Source organism: Panthera uncia, assembly GCF_023721935.1.
Source record: "Panthera uncia isolate 11264 chromosome E2 unlocalized genomic scaffold, Puncia_PCG_1.0 HiC_scaffold_19, whole genome shotgun sequence".
NCBI lineage: Eukaryota > Metazoa > Chordata > Mammalia > Carnivora > Felidae > Panthera > Panthera uncia.
The window spans coordinates 2,883,782-2,901,097 of record NW_026057588.1 but is presented as its reverse complement, the minus strand read 5'-3'; the positions used below and the strand labels follow the sequence as shown (position 1 = coordinate 2,901,097).

The window sequence follows — 17,316 nt, the reverse complement described above, 5'->3', positions numbered from 1 at the left end:
ATCTGTCGTTGCCTGAGTTGTTAATGTTAGCCATTCTGACAGGTGTGAGGTGGTATCTCATTGTGGCTTTGATTTGTATTTCCCTGATGATGAGTGATGTTGAGCATTTTTTCATGTGTCGGTTGGCCATCTGGATGTCTTCCTTGGAGAAGTGTCTATACATGTCTTTTGCCCATTTCTTCCCTGGATTATTTGTTTTTCGGGTGTTGAGTTTGATAAGTTCTTTATAGATTTTGGATACTAACCCTTTATCTGTTATGTCATTTGCAAATATCTTCTCCCATTCTGTCGGTTGCCCTTTAGTTTTGCTGACTGTTTCCTTCACTGTGCAGAAGCTTTTTATTTTGATGGGGTCCCAGTAGTTGATTTTTGAGCTGTTCTCCATTTTTTGTTGTTGTTGTTTTTTTTTTCTGTAGTAAAAATCCTTTTTGTGTTTAATGTCGATGACAGTGTATGATATTTGATGTTTCTGTAAAGGTCATATGTGATAGTATCACTGCATAGGATTTTCAGTTTTATTATTTTTGAGTAGTTCATGTAATGTTGAAGTCTAGAGTCCCTGAGTCTGTCCTTCCCTTGGCCCCAGTTCTCTGAGGACGACCTCACCTCCACCCCCCACTTGGTCTAGGGCTGCTGGCCACACACAAGGGTGTTGCCGTTTCCTCCTTAGTGTCGTGTTTAGGAGACAAAGGCCCAGAACCAGACCCCTGATGTTCAATCCTAGCTCTGCCCCTTAAAGCTGTGGCTGCAGGCACATTACTTCACCTGGGTGTGCTCACTGGTAACATGTATATACTTCCCCAGATACTCATGTATGTACTTCCCCAGACTGTAGCAAGGATGAATGGGTAACTTTTGAACAGAGCTCAGAACAATGCCTGGTGTGAGCAGGTGGTGTGCAGGTTAGCAGTTAAGAACCCCTCTGACAGTGCCATATCTCTCGTTGTGATCCTCATCATCCTCGCACGGGGACTCAGCACTTCCGGAACGGTGTTGTGTAGCTTTGTGGTAAAACGGCATAGAGAGCGGATATGGCTGGACTTGGGTGTCCGTTTTGGCCCAGCCATTCACCAGGTCTGTGCGCTCTGGCAAATCCCATGATTTGCCTGAGCGTTAGTTTCTTCATCTACAAAGTGGTGCTGGTTGCAATTTGTACTTGCTGAGAATGCTGTGAGGAAATCCTGAGATAGAATCCTCATTTCGTCCATGGTCTATAGGAAGAACAATACAAAACTTTGCTTAGGATTTAGAAAAAGACCTAGATCAATGAAGACAAATAGCTTGTTTTGAACGAATAAGTCAATAATTTTTTAAATATGTCAGTTGTTTCAATTACTCCGTAAATTTATTTCAGTTTTGAAATGACATAATGCATCTGAGATGCTTGACACAGCCCCTTATGATTATGTTTATCTATGATTACACTTTATATTTTGACATTTATGATTAAACTCTATATATTGGTTTTTGACTTACTGTGAGGGAAAGAAATCTCCCTGGCAGTATGGCCTGCTTTTGGTTTCTGGGTTTGCATGTTAGCGTTTTGTGTGGATGGAAGGAGCTTTATTCTAAGGTCTTCTTTACAGACTAGATTGAGAGGTTTAATTTGTTTTCCCAAAAATCCCAGTGCCTTCTTTCTTTCTCCGTGACCAGGGTGTCCCGTCCCCAGACCGGAGCTCATCTGCCAGCTGGAGCGCGGGCAGGAGCCGTGGACGGCGAAGAGAGGCCTCTCCCAGAACACCTATCCAGGTAGGAGCCAGGATGCGGGCGCGCGGGAGACCCTGCAGGCTGCAGACCAGGAGGGGACCGCAGGCCCTGGTTCCCCGGGAAGCTTCTCGTTCTGGCCCCTCCGGTGGTTCGGAAGCCGGGAACCCTTTGACCCAGAGTCCGCGTGCCCGGCCAGGGACCCGTAATGTCTCTCCCTCCGTCCACCTGCCAAGTTTCGGTGGCAAGTTGGGGACCGGACACGGCCTCGGAGAGCCGCTCAAGCCTCCCCCCGCCCTCAGTGCCTCTCTCTGGCCGGCGTCCCCAGGTCCTGTGCAGCCGTGTCCCGCCCGGTGCATCTCCCGCCTCGGTTCCTTATGCCGCCACCTCCATCAGCCCCGCCCCCATGCTCCCTGCTCACTCCCATCATCTTCCCTGGGGGGGCCGCTGGCCTCCCCACCGCTCTCCACGTCTGCGTGGTGCCTCTGGTCGGCTCGGCTCCAGGTCCTGCCTGCGCCTCCCCACGTGCTCAGACTCTGTTCCAGACGGCTGGCACTTCCCCAGCCACGGACGTGTCTCCGTGCGACCCCGGCGTTGACAGTGCAGTGCGCCTCCTCCCCTGCTTGAGCCTCGACCCTTCCACACCCACTCGGGCTCTCGAGTCTGCAGCTGCGCCTTCCGTCCAGCAGAGGGGGTCTTGCCCTTGGCCCCGGGGCCGCTTCCTGAACCGGAGTCCAGAGCACCTTTTCAGGGGAATTATTTCCTCCTTCATTTTGTTTGTTGTGTAATGTAACTTCATCCTTTCTGTACTCTGTGTAAAAATAGACCCAAGCTCCTTACCGTTGAAGAAGGTCAGTAAGTTCCCGGCTCACTTGGCTCCCATCCGCTCCCCGCGCGCTCACGTGCTCACTGCTCACACAGGCGCTGTCCAGAGCCGTCCAGGTCCCCGGAGTCGTCCGCGCAGCGGTCCTCCTGCCTGTGGTTACGGCATCTTTGATGTCTGCTGGAGTGAGGTTGATGGATTCCGGGCTATGCAACTTCCACGTTTTTCCTGGATAATTGCCAATGTGTTCTAAAGGGCACTTCCACCGGGAACGCATGGAAGCTCCTTCCACCCATACCTTGCCCAGGACCCGATTCTCTAAGGCTCCTCAATTTTTGACACTCAGATGAGTGCAAAACTGTGTCTCCCGTGGTCTCCATTTATTTCTCTTTCATTGCGGAGGAACTTTAGCACCTGATCATAGGATTATTGGTCAATCTGTATTTTTTTTGAAATGTCCTTTCATGATAAATACCTATTTTTCTATTAACTTGTTTGCATTTTCTTTTTGATTTGTAGGGATTTTTTGTATATTTCTCATATTATCCTTTTTTGTAGTAAAATATCCATAGCATAAAACTTAACATTTTATCATTTTTAAATATACAGTGGTGGCATCAAGCACATTCATAATGTGGTACAACATCACCACCTCTATCTCCAAAGCTCTTCGTTGTGTAAAATTGAAAGTCCTTCCCCATCACACAATAACCGCCCCCAATCTCTCTGCCCTAGCCCCCGGCAACCACAATTTTACTTTCTGTGTCTGATTTTGACTACTGTAGATACTTCATATTAGTGGAATGATACAGTGTGTGTGTGTCTTTATGACTGGTTTATTTCACTTAGCGTAATGTCCTCAAATCTCATCCATGTTGTAGCGTGTGTCAAAATTTCCTTCCTTTCTAAGGCTCGGTGACATTCCACATCCCACACTTTGCTTATCCATTTATCACTCGTTGGACACTTGGTGGCTTCCATATTTTAGCTATTGTGAATAATTCTGCTGTGACATGGGTGTACAAGAATCTTTGAGAGCCTGATTTTAATTCTTTTGGCGTATGTCACGAAAAATTGCTGGATTGTCTCGTAATTCCACTGTTTAACTTTTTGAGGAGCTACCGTACCGTTTCCACAGAAACTATGTTATTTTACATTTCCACCAACATTGCGCAAGAGTTCCCGTGGCTCTGCATGCTCCAGTATTTGTTATTTTCTGATTTTTTGATAACCATCCTAATGAAGTCGAGATGATAACTTATTGTAGTTTTGATTTGCATTTCTCTAATGATTAGTGATGTTGAACGTCTTTTGTGCTTACTGACAGTGTGTGTATCTTCTTTGGGGAAATGTCTAGTTCAGGTCCTTTGCCCATTTCTGTCATTGGGATTTTTTTGTTTTTGAGTTTTAGTTCTCTATATTCTGGATATTAATCCCTTATCAGATATATGATATTAATCCCTTATCAGATATATGATGAGCAAATATGTTCTCTCATTCTTTGGGCTATCTTGCTCTGTTGATAATATCTTGATGCAGTTTTTTAATTTTTATGAGCTCCAATTTGTTTCTTTTGTTGCCTACGCCTTTGGTGTCATATCTAAGAAATCATTGCCGAATCTAGTGCCATGGAGGTTTTGCTCTATGTTCTCTAAGAATTTTATAGTTGTAGGTCTCACATTTAAGTTTCTGATCGATTTTGAGTTCATTTTTGTATATGATGTTAGATAAGGGTTCAATTTCATTCTTTTGCATGTAGATACTTAGTTTTCCAAGCACCATTTGTTGTAAACAGTGTCTTTTTCTCCATTGAATGGTTTTGACACCCTTAATCAAAAATGATTTGATGATATATACTAGAGTTCATTACTGGGATCTTGATTCTGTTCTCTTGGTCTATGTCTGTCTTCATGCCAGTACCATACTGTTTTGATTACTGTAGTTTTGTAGTAAGTTTTGAAATCAGGAACTTAGAGTCCTTCAGGTTTGTTCTTTTTCAAGATTGTTTTGGCTATTCAGGGTCCATTCTGGTATATATAGATGTTATGGATTTTTCTGTTTCTGCCAAAAATGCCTGGGATTTTGGTAGGGATTGCATTGAATCTGTAGATCACTTTGGATTATATCAATATCTTTAAAAAGATTTTTTTTTTTTTTAATTTTTTTTTTCAACATTTTTTTTTAATTTATTTTTGGGACAGAGAGAGACCGAGCATGAACGGGGGAGGGGCAGAGAGAGAGGGAGACACAGAATCGGAAACAGGCTCCAGGCTCCGAGCCATCAGCCCAGAGCCCGACGCGGGGCTCGAACTCACGGACCGCGAGATCGTGACCTGGCTGAAGTCGGACGCTTAACCGACTGCGCCACCCAGGCGCCCCTAAAAAGATTTTTTTTAATATTTATTTTTGAGAGAGAGAGAGGGAGACAGTGTGAGCAGGGGAGGGGAGAGAGGGAAACACAGAATCTAAAGCAGGTTCCAAGCTCTGGGTTGTCAGCACAGAACCTGACGTGAGGCTCAAACCCATGGACTGTGAGATCATGACCTGAGCCGAGTCAGACACTTATATCCATATCTTAACAATACTAAGACTTCCAGTCCAAGAATATGGTATGCGTTTCCGTTTATTTACATCTTTAATTCATTTTAGCAACATTTTGTAGTTTTCATTGTATCTCTTTTACTTTGTTGTTTAGATTAACTCCTAAGTATTTCATTCTTTTTGATGCAGTTGTAAGCAGGCCTTTTTTGTAATTTCGTTTTCAGATAGTTTATTATTAGTATATAAAAATGCAACTGATTTTTCTGTGTTGACTTTGTATCCTGCTACTTTGGTGAGCTCATTCTAACAGTTACTGTGTGTGGCATCTTTATAGTTTTCTACATATAAGATCATATTATTTGCAAACAAAGATAATTTTGCTTTTTCCTTTCCAATTTTGCTGCCTTTTATTTCTCTTTCTTGACTAATTCCTCTGCCTAGAACTTCCAGTGTTACGTTGAATAGAAGTGGTGATAGCATACATCCTTGCCCTGTTCCTGATCTTAGTAGAGGAAAAGCTTTCAGTCTTTCACCATTGCGTATCATGTTTGCTATGAGTCTTTCATTTATGACTTTCATTGTATTGAGAAAGTTTCCTTGTATTCCTAGTTTGTTGAGTGTTTTTATCATGAAAGGATGTTGAATTTGTCAAAGGCTTTTCAGCATTGAGATGATTGTGTGGGCTTTTCCCTTCATTATATTAATGTGGTGTATTCACATTTATCAGTTTTCATATGTCAGATTGCTCTTGCATTACAGGAATAAACCCCACTTGGTCATGGTGTGCAGTCCTTTTAATATACTGCAGTTTGCTGATATTTTGTTGAGGAATTTTTGCATCATTGTTCATAAGGGATATTAGTTTGTAGTTTTCTTGTAATGTCTTTGGCTTTGGTGTCAGGGTACTAATGGCCTTAATGAGTTAAGAAGTGTTTCTCTTTAATATTTTCGAGGAGTTTGAGGATTGCTATTCATTCTTTTAAAATGTTTGTTAGAATTCATCAGTGTAGCCATCAGGGCCAGGGTTTTTCTTTGTTGGTAGATTTTTTTTTTACTACTAATTCAGCCTCCTTACTAGTTATAGGTTTATTCAGATCTTATGTTTCTTCCTGATTTAGTCTTCGTGGCTTTTGTGTTTCTAGGAACTTGTCCATTTCATGTAGGTTAAACAGTTTGTTGATGTACAGTTCATAGTACTCTCTTATAATCTTTTTCAAAAATACTTCTGCAGGGCACCTCAGTGGCTCAGTCAGTTAAGCATCCGACTTTGGCTCAGGTCATGATCTCAACGTTTGCGGGTTCAAGCTCCACATTGGGCTCTGTGCTGACAGCTCAGAACCTGGGGCCCACTTCAGATTCTCTATCTCCCTCTCTCTCTGACCCTCCCATGCTCTCTTTGTGTCTCAAAAATAAATAAACATTAAAAAAAAAAAAACTAAACATTTCTGCAGAATTGATAGTAATGTCCCCACTTCCATTTCTGATTTAGTACTCTGAATCTTTTTTTTTCAGTAGCCAAAAGTTTGCCAATTTTGTTATCTTTTCAAAGAACCAACTTTTTGTTTCATGGATTTTCTCTATTTTCCTATTCCCTATATCAGTTCTCTTTAATCTTTACTATTTCCTTCCTTCCCCTAGCTGTGGTTTCAGTTTGTTCTTTTCCTACATCCTTAAGTTGTCTTTAGTTTGGTTTGATATCTCTTTTGTTATTTAGCATTTATAAGCTATCAATTTGTAAGCATTTATGGCTATAAATTTCCCAGTTAATGCTGCTTGCATTGCATCCCATAAGTTTTGATATGTTAAATTTTCATTTTCATTGGAAATGAATCATAGTTTATGTGGTATCTTTTTAAATCTATTGAGACTTAATTTGTGGCCTAACATGGTCTGTCCTGGAAAATGTTCCATGTACACTTGAGAAGAATGTGTATGCTATTGTTGTGGGGTAGAATATTCTGTATATGTCTGTTAGCTCTAGTTAGCTTATTATGTTAAGTCCTCTATTTCCTTACTTCTCGTTTGTCTGGTTGTGCTATCCATTATTGAGAACGGGGTATTGAAGTTTCCATGTATTACCATAGGATTGTCTCTTTCTTCCTTCATTGTGTCGCTTTTTGCTTCATACGTTTTGATGGTTTGACATTAAGTATATGTCTACAATTATTATAGCTTCTTGCTGTATTATACTTTTTATTAAAATATAATGTCCTTTATTGTCTTTTGTAATCTTTTCTGATTTAAAGTCTATTTTGTTTGATAATATAGCCACTTCTGCTTGCTTCTGGTTTGTATTTCCATGTAATATCGTTTTCCTTTCTCTCACTTTTAATCTATTTGTGTCTTTAGATCTAAAGTAAGTCTCTTGTAGACACATATACTTGGATCACGTGTTTTATCAATTCTGCCAATCTCTGTTTTTTATTATTATTTAAAAACTTTTTTAAATGTTTAATTTTTTTGAGAGAGTGCATGAGTGCGGAAGGGGTAGAGTGGGGGGGACAGAGGATCTGAAGCAAGCTCTGCCCTGACAGCAGCGAGCCTGATGTGGGGCACAGACTCACAAACTGTGAGATCATGACCTGAGTCGAAGTTGGATGCTCAACTGACTGAGCCACCCAGGCACCCCCAATCTCTGTTTTTTAATTGGAGAGTTTAATGCATTTACATTTAAAGTAATTACTAATACAGAGAGACTTCTGTCATTTTGATATTGGCTTTTTATATGCATTATAGATTTTTTTTGTTTCTCATTACTGTCTTCTCTTGTGTTCAGTTGACTTTCTGTAGTGAAGTGTTTAAATTCCTTTCTCATTTCCTTTGTGTATATTATCCCTAGCTGATTATTTGTGGTTTCCATGGGGATTACATTTAATATCTTAAATTTATAACACTAATTTGGTTTTATATCAGGAGAAGAAGTTCTCCTTTACAGTTCTGTTCACACCTCTTTTAGTTGGTCATGTTACCACATTACGTCTTTATATATTGTATGCCCTCAATCTTAATAACTCTTTTAAAACCATTAGTCTCTTGAATTATGTAGGAAACTAAATGTGGAGTTATAAACTGAAGTTATAGTAACACTGCCTTTTAGATTAATACAGTTTTTTTAAATTAGTCTCCTAAATCATGTAAAAAACAAAAAGTGTAGTTATAAACCCTTGTTAAAATAATAGTAGCTTTTATAATTGTTCATATATTTACCTTTACTGAGATCTTTATTTATTTTTTTTTAATCTTTTTTTTTAACGTTTATTTTTTTTTGAGACCGAGAGAGACAGAGCATGAACGGGGGAGGGTCAGAGAGAGGGAGACACAGAATCCAAAACAGGCTCCAGGCTCCGAGCTGTCAGCACAGAGCCCGACGCGGGGCTCGAACTCACGGACCGCGAGATCATGACCTGAGCCGAAGTGGGCTGCTCAACCAACTGAGCCACCCAGGCGCCCCAAGATCTTTATTTTTTAATATGGCTTTGAATTGCTGTCTAGTGTCCTTTCATTTCTTTTTTTTTTTTTTTTTTAATTTTTTTTTAACGTTTATTTATTTTTGAGACAGGGAGAGACAGCATGAACGGGGGAGGGTCAGAGAGAGAGGGAGACACACAGAATTTGAAACAGGCTCCAGGCTCTGAGCTGTCAGCACAGAGCCTGATGCGGGGCTTGAACTCACGGACTGCGAGATCATGACCTGAGCCGAAGTCGGATGCTTAACCGACTGAGCCACCCAGGCGCCCCGTAGTGTCCTTTCATTTCACCCTGCAGGATTTCCTTGAGAATTTCTTGCAAGACAGATCTAGTGATAACAGACTTCCTCAGATTTTATATATGGGAATGACTTAATTTCTCTCATCACTGTTAAAAGAGTTTTGCCAGATATATGATTTTTTTTAAGTTCATTTATTCATTTCGAGAGAGAGGGAGAGCAGGGAAAGGTCAGAGGGAGAGAAGGAGAATGAGAATTCCCAAGTAGGCTTCATGAGATCATGACCTGAGCTGAAATCAAGAGTCGGTTGCTTAACTGACTGAGCCATACAGGCGCCCCTGGATATAGGATTCTCGGTTGACAGATTTTTTTCTGTTTTCTGGCCTCCCGAGTTTCTGATGAGAACTCTGCTGATAATCTTATTGAGAATTTCTTGTATGTGACAAGTTTCTTCAAGCTTGCTATCAAGATACTCTGTCTTTGGCTTTCACAAGTTTGATTATAAGTTTTATTGGTGTGAGTCTATTTTAGTTCATTTTTCTTGGAGTGCATTGATCTTTTTGGATATTTAAATTGATGTCTTTCATCAAATTTGGGACATTTTCAGCCATTTATTCAAATATTTTCTTTCCCTATTTTCTGGGAATCCCACAGTGAGTGTATTGGTTCCCTTAGTGGTTTATCACAGTTCCATTAGGGTATTTTCACTTTTCTTAAATGTTTTTCTTTTTTTTTTTTTTTTCTGTGTTTGGACATAATTTCCATTGTCCTATATGCTGATTCTTTCTTCATCCTACTGTAATCTTCCTTTGAATCCCTGTAGTGAAGTTTTCATTTCAGTTATTGTACATTTTGGTTTCTATTTAGGTTTCTTGCTCTTTGCTGGTACTTCCATTTTGTTTATATATGGTTTTCTTGACTTTCTCCATATCTTACTTTAGCTCTTTGAGCTTCTTTAACATAGTTGTTGTAAATCATGTCCAGTACATCGGCATCAGGTGTATTTTAGGACCAGTTTTGGGAGGGGTTCCAAACATGAGCTACTGTGTCCTCGGGGACTTGTTACCCTTCTGGCATTGATGTAGGGCAATACATGCATGAAGTATTGGCAGCCTAGGAATTTCACTTGGCTTGAGGGTCCAGAGTTTTATTCACTGCCATTACATAAACATAATTGATTGGATCATTTCCTACCTGACTCCTGCCCCTCCCCATCTCTTTCCAGAGGCCTAGTTGCTATCTTCTAGCCCAAAACACAAATCCTCTAATTACATGGTTGGACCTTTCTCGTGTGGTCAAGCATTGCCCTGAATCATCTCCTAAGAGAACTATCTGAGGTCCTATATAAGTAATCCATTTGCATAAATATCCAATCTTGAATTGACTGTGTCTCCCCTCCAGCACTTTGTCTTCTAATCCAGCCATTCCCCTGGGTCTCTCTCCCTTTCATGGTGTCAACAGTCTGAGGACCAGGAAAGAAATTGTTATCCTGGGATTCAGAGGTGGCAAGACTCAGAGACACTATTTTCATCTTCATTTTTTTTCTGTTCATTTCACTGAAATGCTCGTTTTTCTCCTATGTTGGCATTACCAACAGACCTATTTGTGTATTGGATTTCTTTCAGGTGACAAAGGAAAACCCAAGGCCACAGTATCTGCCATTGGTGAGCCAGCCCTGTCTGAGGGCGCCCCCGTCCAGGAACAACTAATACAAGGAGTTGCAGGAGACTCCCAGAAGCGCCAAACCAAGGATCAGGATGGGTCATTGGAAATGCAAGAAGGACATTTGAGACCAGAGATAGATCCCCAGAAGGAGAAACTCCCTGGGAAATCAAGCTCTGAAGATGGCAACGTAGGGACAGCTGATAATGTGTGTTCAAGAATTGTACAGGAGCCAGTCCCTCTGCGAGGTGCTGTCCATGACCATGACTCGTGTGGATCAGGTAAAGATCCCATGATTCAAGAAGAAGAAGATATCTTTAAATGCAACGAATGTGGGAAAATTTTTAACAAGAAACGCCTCCTTGCTCGACACGAGAGAATTCACTCTGGGGTGAAGCCCTACGAATGCACTGAGTGTGGGAAAACCTTTAGTAAAAGCACTTACCTCCTCCAGCACCACATGGTCCACACCGGGGAGAAGCCCTATAAGTGCATGGAGTGCGGGAAGGCCTTCAACCGCAAGTCACACCTTACACAGCACCAGCGGATTCACAGCGGGGAGAAGCCTTATAAGTGCAACGAGTGTGGAAAGGCCTTCACCCACCGCTCCACTTTTGTCTTGCATAACAGGAGCCACACCGGAGAGAAACCTTTTGTGTGCAAAGAGTGTGGAAAAGCCTTCCGAGATAGGCCGGGTTTCATACGTCACTACATAATCCACAGTGGCGAGAATCCCTACGAATGCTTCGAGTGTGGCAAGGTCTTCAAACACAGGTCCTACCTCATGTGGCACCAGCAGACTCACACTGGGGAGAAGCCCTACGAGTGCAGCGAGTGCGGGAAGGCCTTCTGTGAGAGCGCGGCCCTCATTCACCACTACGTCATCCACACGGGGGAGAAGCCCTTCGAGTGCCTGGAGTGCGGGAAGGCCTTCAACCACAGGTCCTACCTCAAGAGGCACCAGAGGATCCACACCGGGGAGAAGCCCTATGTGTGCACGGAGTGTGGAAAGGCCTTCACCCACTGTTCCACTTTCATCTTGCACAAAAGGGCCCACACCGGAGAAAAACCTTTTGAGTGCAAAGAATGTGGGAAAGCCTTTAGCAATCGTGCGGACCTCATCCGACACTTCAGCATCCACACCGGGGAGAAGCCCTACGAGTGCATGGAGTGCGGGAAGGCCTTCAACCGCCGCTCGGGGCTCACGAGGCACCAGCGGATTCACAGTGGAGAGAAGCCCTATGAATGTGTCGAGTGTGGGAAAACCTTCTGCTGGAGCACAAACCTCATCCGACACTCCATCATCCACACCGGGGAGAAGCCCTATGAATGCAGCGAGTGTGGCAAGGCCTTCAGTCGCAGCTCCTCCCTCACTCAGCATCAGAGGATTCATACTGGGAGACACCCCGTCAGGGGCAGCGCAGCAGAAGTGGGGAGACCCTTCGCGAGCGGGCAGTCCTCGGTCAACCTCCAAGAGCTCCTGTTGGGGAAAGACTTTTTGAATGTAGCCACTGAGGAAACCTCTTACTCAGAATCTGATCGTTCATACCAAAGAGAAACCCCTCAGTTTTCTTCCTTGTGAGAAACCCTTCTGTTGCAGGATATCTGTTGTCATCTAATGAGTCATACTGGAAATTCATCCAGCCTAGAGCCTTATTCTACAACTGAGAACTCATCCAGGGAGAGACCCAGCGGTTATATGCATGTAGGAAAACCTTCAGCTGTATCTTTTCCTTAATTTACACTGCAGTGTTATCTCAGGAATTTTTTTTTCTTTTTTCTTTTTTTTAAGGAGACTTAGACAATGAACTGCAAACACATTTTCTTTCAGACTTCCTTTCCACGCCTTTGGCACTTTGTCATGGATTCCTTAGTTCACTTGGCAGGAGGAGGGTTTTGTTGAGAGGGAAAGGACTTAGACTTTTTATATGTCTTGTATATACATTCATTGCTGTCCAGTGTCAAGAGAGTTAGTTGAGGGCAGGTTTGGAAACTTTCATGAATGTCTTCTCTGTTCTAAAACATTGTCTCTGTTCATAAGGAGCTTAATTTTTGTGAGAAATGTAATGGCTAAAGCCATCAAACACTTTTATATTTGAGGAGATAAGAATACACCTATGAATGGGCACATTTTATTTTACCAGTTAAGACTGTTTAAGGCTTTGATTTTTAAAAAACAAACATTTTCTTCATGCGGCTTTAAGGAGCTGATACTCAGACATTTTCTTGGTCCTGTACTATTAGTTTACTTGATTGCTGTAATTAGGTGGTAAATATTTTAGTTGCATAAAATGATCTCTCTTTATTCTTCTTATTTAAAACTGATTTAGCACTCTCATTACTCTGAATTTCCACATAAAGTTTTGGAGAAGCTTGTCTATTTATGAAAAAAAGTATCAAATTTTGATAGAAATTGAGTTAAATTGTCAGATTAGTTTGTTAAGAATTGTCTTCTTTATGGTGTTGTATCTTCCAGTTTATGAACATGGTATGTCTGTACATTTATTTAAGTATTGCTTGATTTATTTCATCACTGTTTTATAAATTTCAATAATAGGTCCTGAATGATTTTTATAAAGTTTATATCTAGGTGGTCTTTTTTCTTTATGATAAATGGATTGATTTTTAAGTTTCCACCCACGTTTTGGTAGTATACAGAAATGTAATTAATTTTTAGATGTCAGTTTGGTATCCTACAATCTTTCTGAACTGTAGGCATTTGTTTTGATAGACTGCTTGGGTTTTTTTACATAGAAATACCATCTGCAAATAGAGGTAGTTTTATTTCTTCCTTACCATCTGTCTACTTCATTTTCTTTTCCTGGACTAGCTAGGGTTTCCAATACAATATTGAATAGTAGTAGTAAGAAAGGGTATCCTTGTCTGGCTTCTGATATTAGGGGGGAAACATTCAGTATTTTGTCAAGTATGATGTTAGTATAAGGTTTTCTTCATAGAAGTTTCTTAATCAAGTTTAGAAATTTTCCCGTATTCCTAATTTGCTGTGGGTTTTTTGTTGTTGTTGTTATTGTGAATGGGTGTTAAATTTTGTCATATGCTTTTTCTCTACCAGTTGATACAATCATATGTTTTTTTCTTCTGCAGCTTGTTGATATGATGTATTACATTGATTTGAGTTTTGAATGTTGAAGCAGCTTTGTATTCTTGAAACAAGTCCTACTTGATTGTAGAGTGTAATTATTTTTATATATTGTATTGCAGTATTCAGTATGCTAGTATGTTGAGAAAGTTTTCCTCTAATTTCATGAGTGATAATGATATGTAGCTTTCTTTCTTTTGTTCATTTTTGTTTCTTTGGTTTTTGTCTATGTTTGGTACTGTCATTGGTTTTGGTGTCTAGATGATAGTGGCTTCCCAGTATGTATTGGGAGTGTTCTTTCTTCTGTTATGTGGAAGATAGTGCATAGAATTGGTTTTATTTCTTCCTTCAGTGTTTGGTAGCATTCTCCAGTGAACCATTTATGCCTGGAGATTTTTCTTTTGGATGCTTTTTAGTTATGTATTTATTTTATTTAATATGTATAGAATTGTTCAGAATATCTATTTCACATTGGATGAATTTTTGTAGTTGTCTTTTTCTAGGAATTGTTCCATTTCATCTAAATTTTCTTTTTTGTTCCAAGTATTCCTTTATTATATTGTTTGATGGAAGAATCAGTACTTATATCTCCTGTTATATTCCTGATATTGAAAATGTGCCAGTTATTTTTATTTTTGTTAATCTCAGATGTTTATCAAATTTTTTTAATCTTTTTAAAGAAGCAGCACTTTATACCACTGTTTTTTCTCTATCTTTTTGTTCCTAATTTCACTGATATCTCTGTATCGATCTTTATTATATCTGTTCTTCCACCTGCTTTGGTGGTATTTTCCTCTGTAGTTTCTTGAGACGGATGTTTTGAATACTGATTTGAGATTTTTTTACTTTTCTAATGTAAGCATTACATTCTATAAAGTTCCCTCACAGCACTTTCCTTACAAGTTTTAATATATTTTAATATCATTTCATTTGGTTCTAAGAATTTCTTTAGTCAAGACTTCCTGTCTAACCCATAAATAATTTAGAAGTATGTTGTTTAATTTCCTAGCGTTTGAAGTATTTCATGTTCTCTTTGTTAATCACATCTAGTTTGTTTTATATTTGATCTGGCTGTTTAAATTTGTTGAGGTTTGCTTTATGACCCAAAATATGGTTTATCTTGGTGAATGTTATATAAGTTGGCTTGAAGAGAATGTGTATTCTACTGTTGTTAGGTGGAGTTTGTATAAATGTCCACATGATCCTGTTGGTTGATGATGTTATTCAGATTTTCTAGGTCCCCGCTGATTTCTGTTTAGTATTTCTATCAAGAGCTGAGAGAGGGATGTTGGAAGTCCTGCAGTATAATTCTGGAATTGTCTTTCTCCTTTTAAGTTCTATCAGTTTTTGTGTATTTGAAAGGTCTGTTGTAGGTGCATACACATTTAGGATTGCTAAATCATCTTAGTGTATTGACCCTTTTATCATTATGTAATGTCTCTTTTTGACCCTGTAACTTTTCTTTGGAATATACTTTATCTGATTTAATATAGTCACTGTTGCATTTTTGGGTTAATATTTTGCATTTTTGGTTTATATTTTTCCATAATTTTATTTTCAACCTTGTCTATATCATTACATTTGAAGTGAGCCTCTGTGAATAGCACGTATTCGGGTAACGCTTTCTTTTTACCCATTTTCCTGACTTCTTTTTTTAATTGCTATATTTAGACCATTTAAATTTAAAATGATTATTGATATGTTAGGGCATAAGTTGGCTAGTTTATGATTTGGTTTTTCTTTGTTGCCTGTTTACTGTTCCTCTGTTGTTTTGGGGTTATTTTTTGTTTTGTTTTTTGCTTTGCCTTCCTGTGGGTTACTTTAATTTTTAGAATTCTAATAGATATATCTGTGATGACTTTGAGTATAAGTCTTTGTATTTTACTGTTTTTTTAGGTATTGTTTCATATATATGTAATTTATCACAGCCTACAGTATCAACATCTTAGCACTTTGATTGTAGAAACCTTAACTTTCATTGGGTCCTTTTACAGAAGTATTTCCTCTTCATACACTGAGCATCATATTGGATGATGTTCTTTTTTGCTTCAATTATCAAACAATTTTTACACAACCCATGAGAAGTGTAACGTGTTTACCTATATTTTTATCCATTCCATTGTTCTTCTTGAAATCTCAAGAGATTTTTTTTCCTGTTACATTTCTTTTTTTGCAAACTCCTATACAGATCTTCCTTGACTTATGATGGAGTTACATGTCAGTAAACCCATCGTAAGTTGAAAATACCATGGTTAAAAATGCATTTAGTACACCTAACCCACTAAGCATCACAGTTTAGCCCAGCCTTTGTTAAACATACTCAGAATGCTTACGTTGGCCTACAGCTGGGCAAATCATTTCACACAAAACCTATTTTATACTAAAGTGTTGAATATCTCATGTAATTTATTGAATACTATACTGAAAGTGAAAAACAGTGATTGTATGGGTACTTAACATACACAGCCCAAAGTACACCAGGCCTAAAGAATGTGTGAAATGAGGAACTAAAATTAATTGCTGGGTAATGGGGTGCTAAGGTGACGGGATCATCAGTCTCTTTTTCTTACGAAAGAGAGCAGCTGGTAGAAGGCACCAGGGCATCAGCGTTTGTTGATGGTGTAGCCAGTATCGTGTTCCTTAGGAAGATAGCAGGTTTTGACTGTGCAGTTTGTTTCTTCTTTTCATTATATATTTCTCTGCAGCAAGCAAGAGTACCCTGTATCAGCCTGTCAGCTCTTGTTAATGTCTTGTAACTGACATCCATTTCTTCTAATATCCCTACCCACTGCTGATAGTAGCAGTTACCTCTATCCGTTTGTTTGCTGTGAACTTTCTTGGTGCTTCATGGGTTAACTTATTCTGCCTAAACTTCTTTCTTTCTTCCCCCAGTCTGATTAGCTTCTCAATAGAAAGCTTTTCAGCCTTGAGGCGCCTGGGTGGCTCCTTAGTTTAGTTAAGCGTCTGACTTCATCTCAGGTCATGATCTCACCTTGCGTGAGTTCGAGCCCCACGTCAGGCTCTGTGCTGACACCTCAGAGCCTGGAGCCTTCTTCAGATTCTGTGTCTCCCTCCCTCCTGCCCCTCCGCTGCTCACGCTCTTCTTCAAAAATAAACATTAAAAAAAAGTTTAAAAAAAGAATAGAAAGCTTTTCAGCCTCAATGCCAACAAGCTCAGGAATATCCTCATTTTCAGTGTCCAATTCTGGCTGTTACCCAAGCACTAATACCTTGTTACTTATTATTTCTTCAACAGCAGAATCTTTAAAGTCTTTGAATGTGTTCACATATCTTCAAAACTTTCTTCTTTCGTGCACTGCTATGTGACTCTTCCTGTAGTGATGTTCTGGATAGCATTTAGAATGTGAAAAGCCTTCCCAAAACTTGGCTAGATTCAGTCACTCAACAGCCAGCATAAATGACATAAATAGTATACTTTGAACATAGCTGTTTAACCTTGGTTCATTGATTGACTGCAGTTGTGTTTGGTGGCAGATACACAACCTTTATACTAGGATGCGTGTCCCTGAAATACTGGGGATGACCTCAAGTATTAGATCAGAAGAATCTTGAATGGGTGCGATGTTGTCTTGCCTACAATATTCTCTTGACTGTGGAAAAAAGCAGTTCAAAAACCAGTCTTTAAACACTGCTAATGTGATCCAGGTTTTCTTGTTATGGTGATAATAAATGGGAAGCATATACTTGCTCACATTCTTGAATACTCTAGGGTTCTCTGAGTGGTAGAGTAGAAAAGGCTTTTAATTTGAAATCCGCAAC

The 17,316-nt window shown here is 39.8% G+C and overlaps 1 protein-coding gene across 2 annotated transcripts in view; it reads left to right on the top strand.

The window, feature by feature from the left end:
- The window catches only part of LOC125915828 (zinc finger protein 805-like), a 60,006-nt gene extending 43,354 nt beyond the window's left edge, over positions 1–16,652 (top strand). For both annotated transcript variants that reach the window (XM_049621860.1, XM_049621858.1), the window contains exons 3-4: positions 1,654–1,749; positions 10,400–16,652. In XM_049621860.1, coding sequence (XP_049477817.1) covers positions 1,654–1,749; positions 10,400–12,018 — 1,715 coding nt within the window. In that variant the 3' untranslated portion in view covers positions 12,019–16,652. The remainder of the gene's footprint in view (positions 1–1,653; positions 1,750–10,399) is intronic.
- The last annotated feature ends 664 nt before the right edge of the window (positions 16,653–17,316 follow it).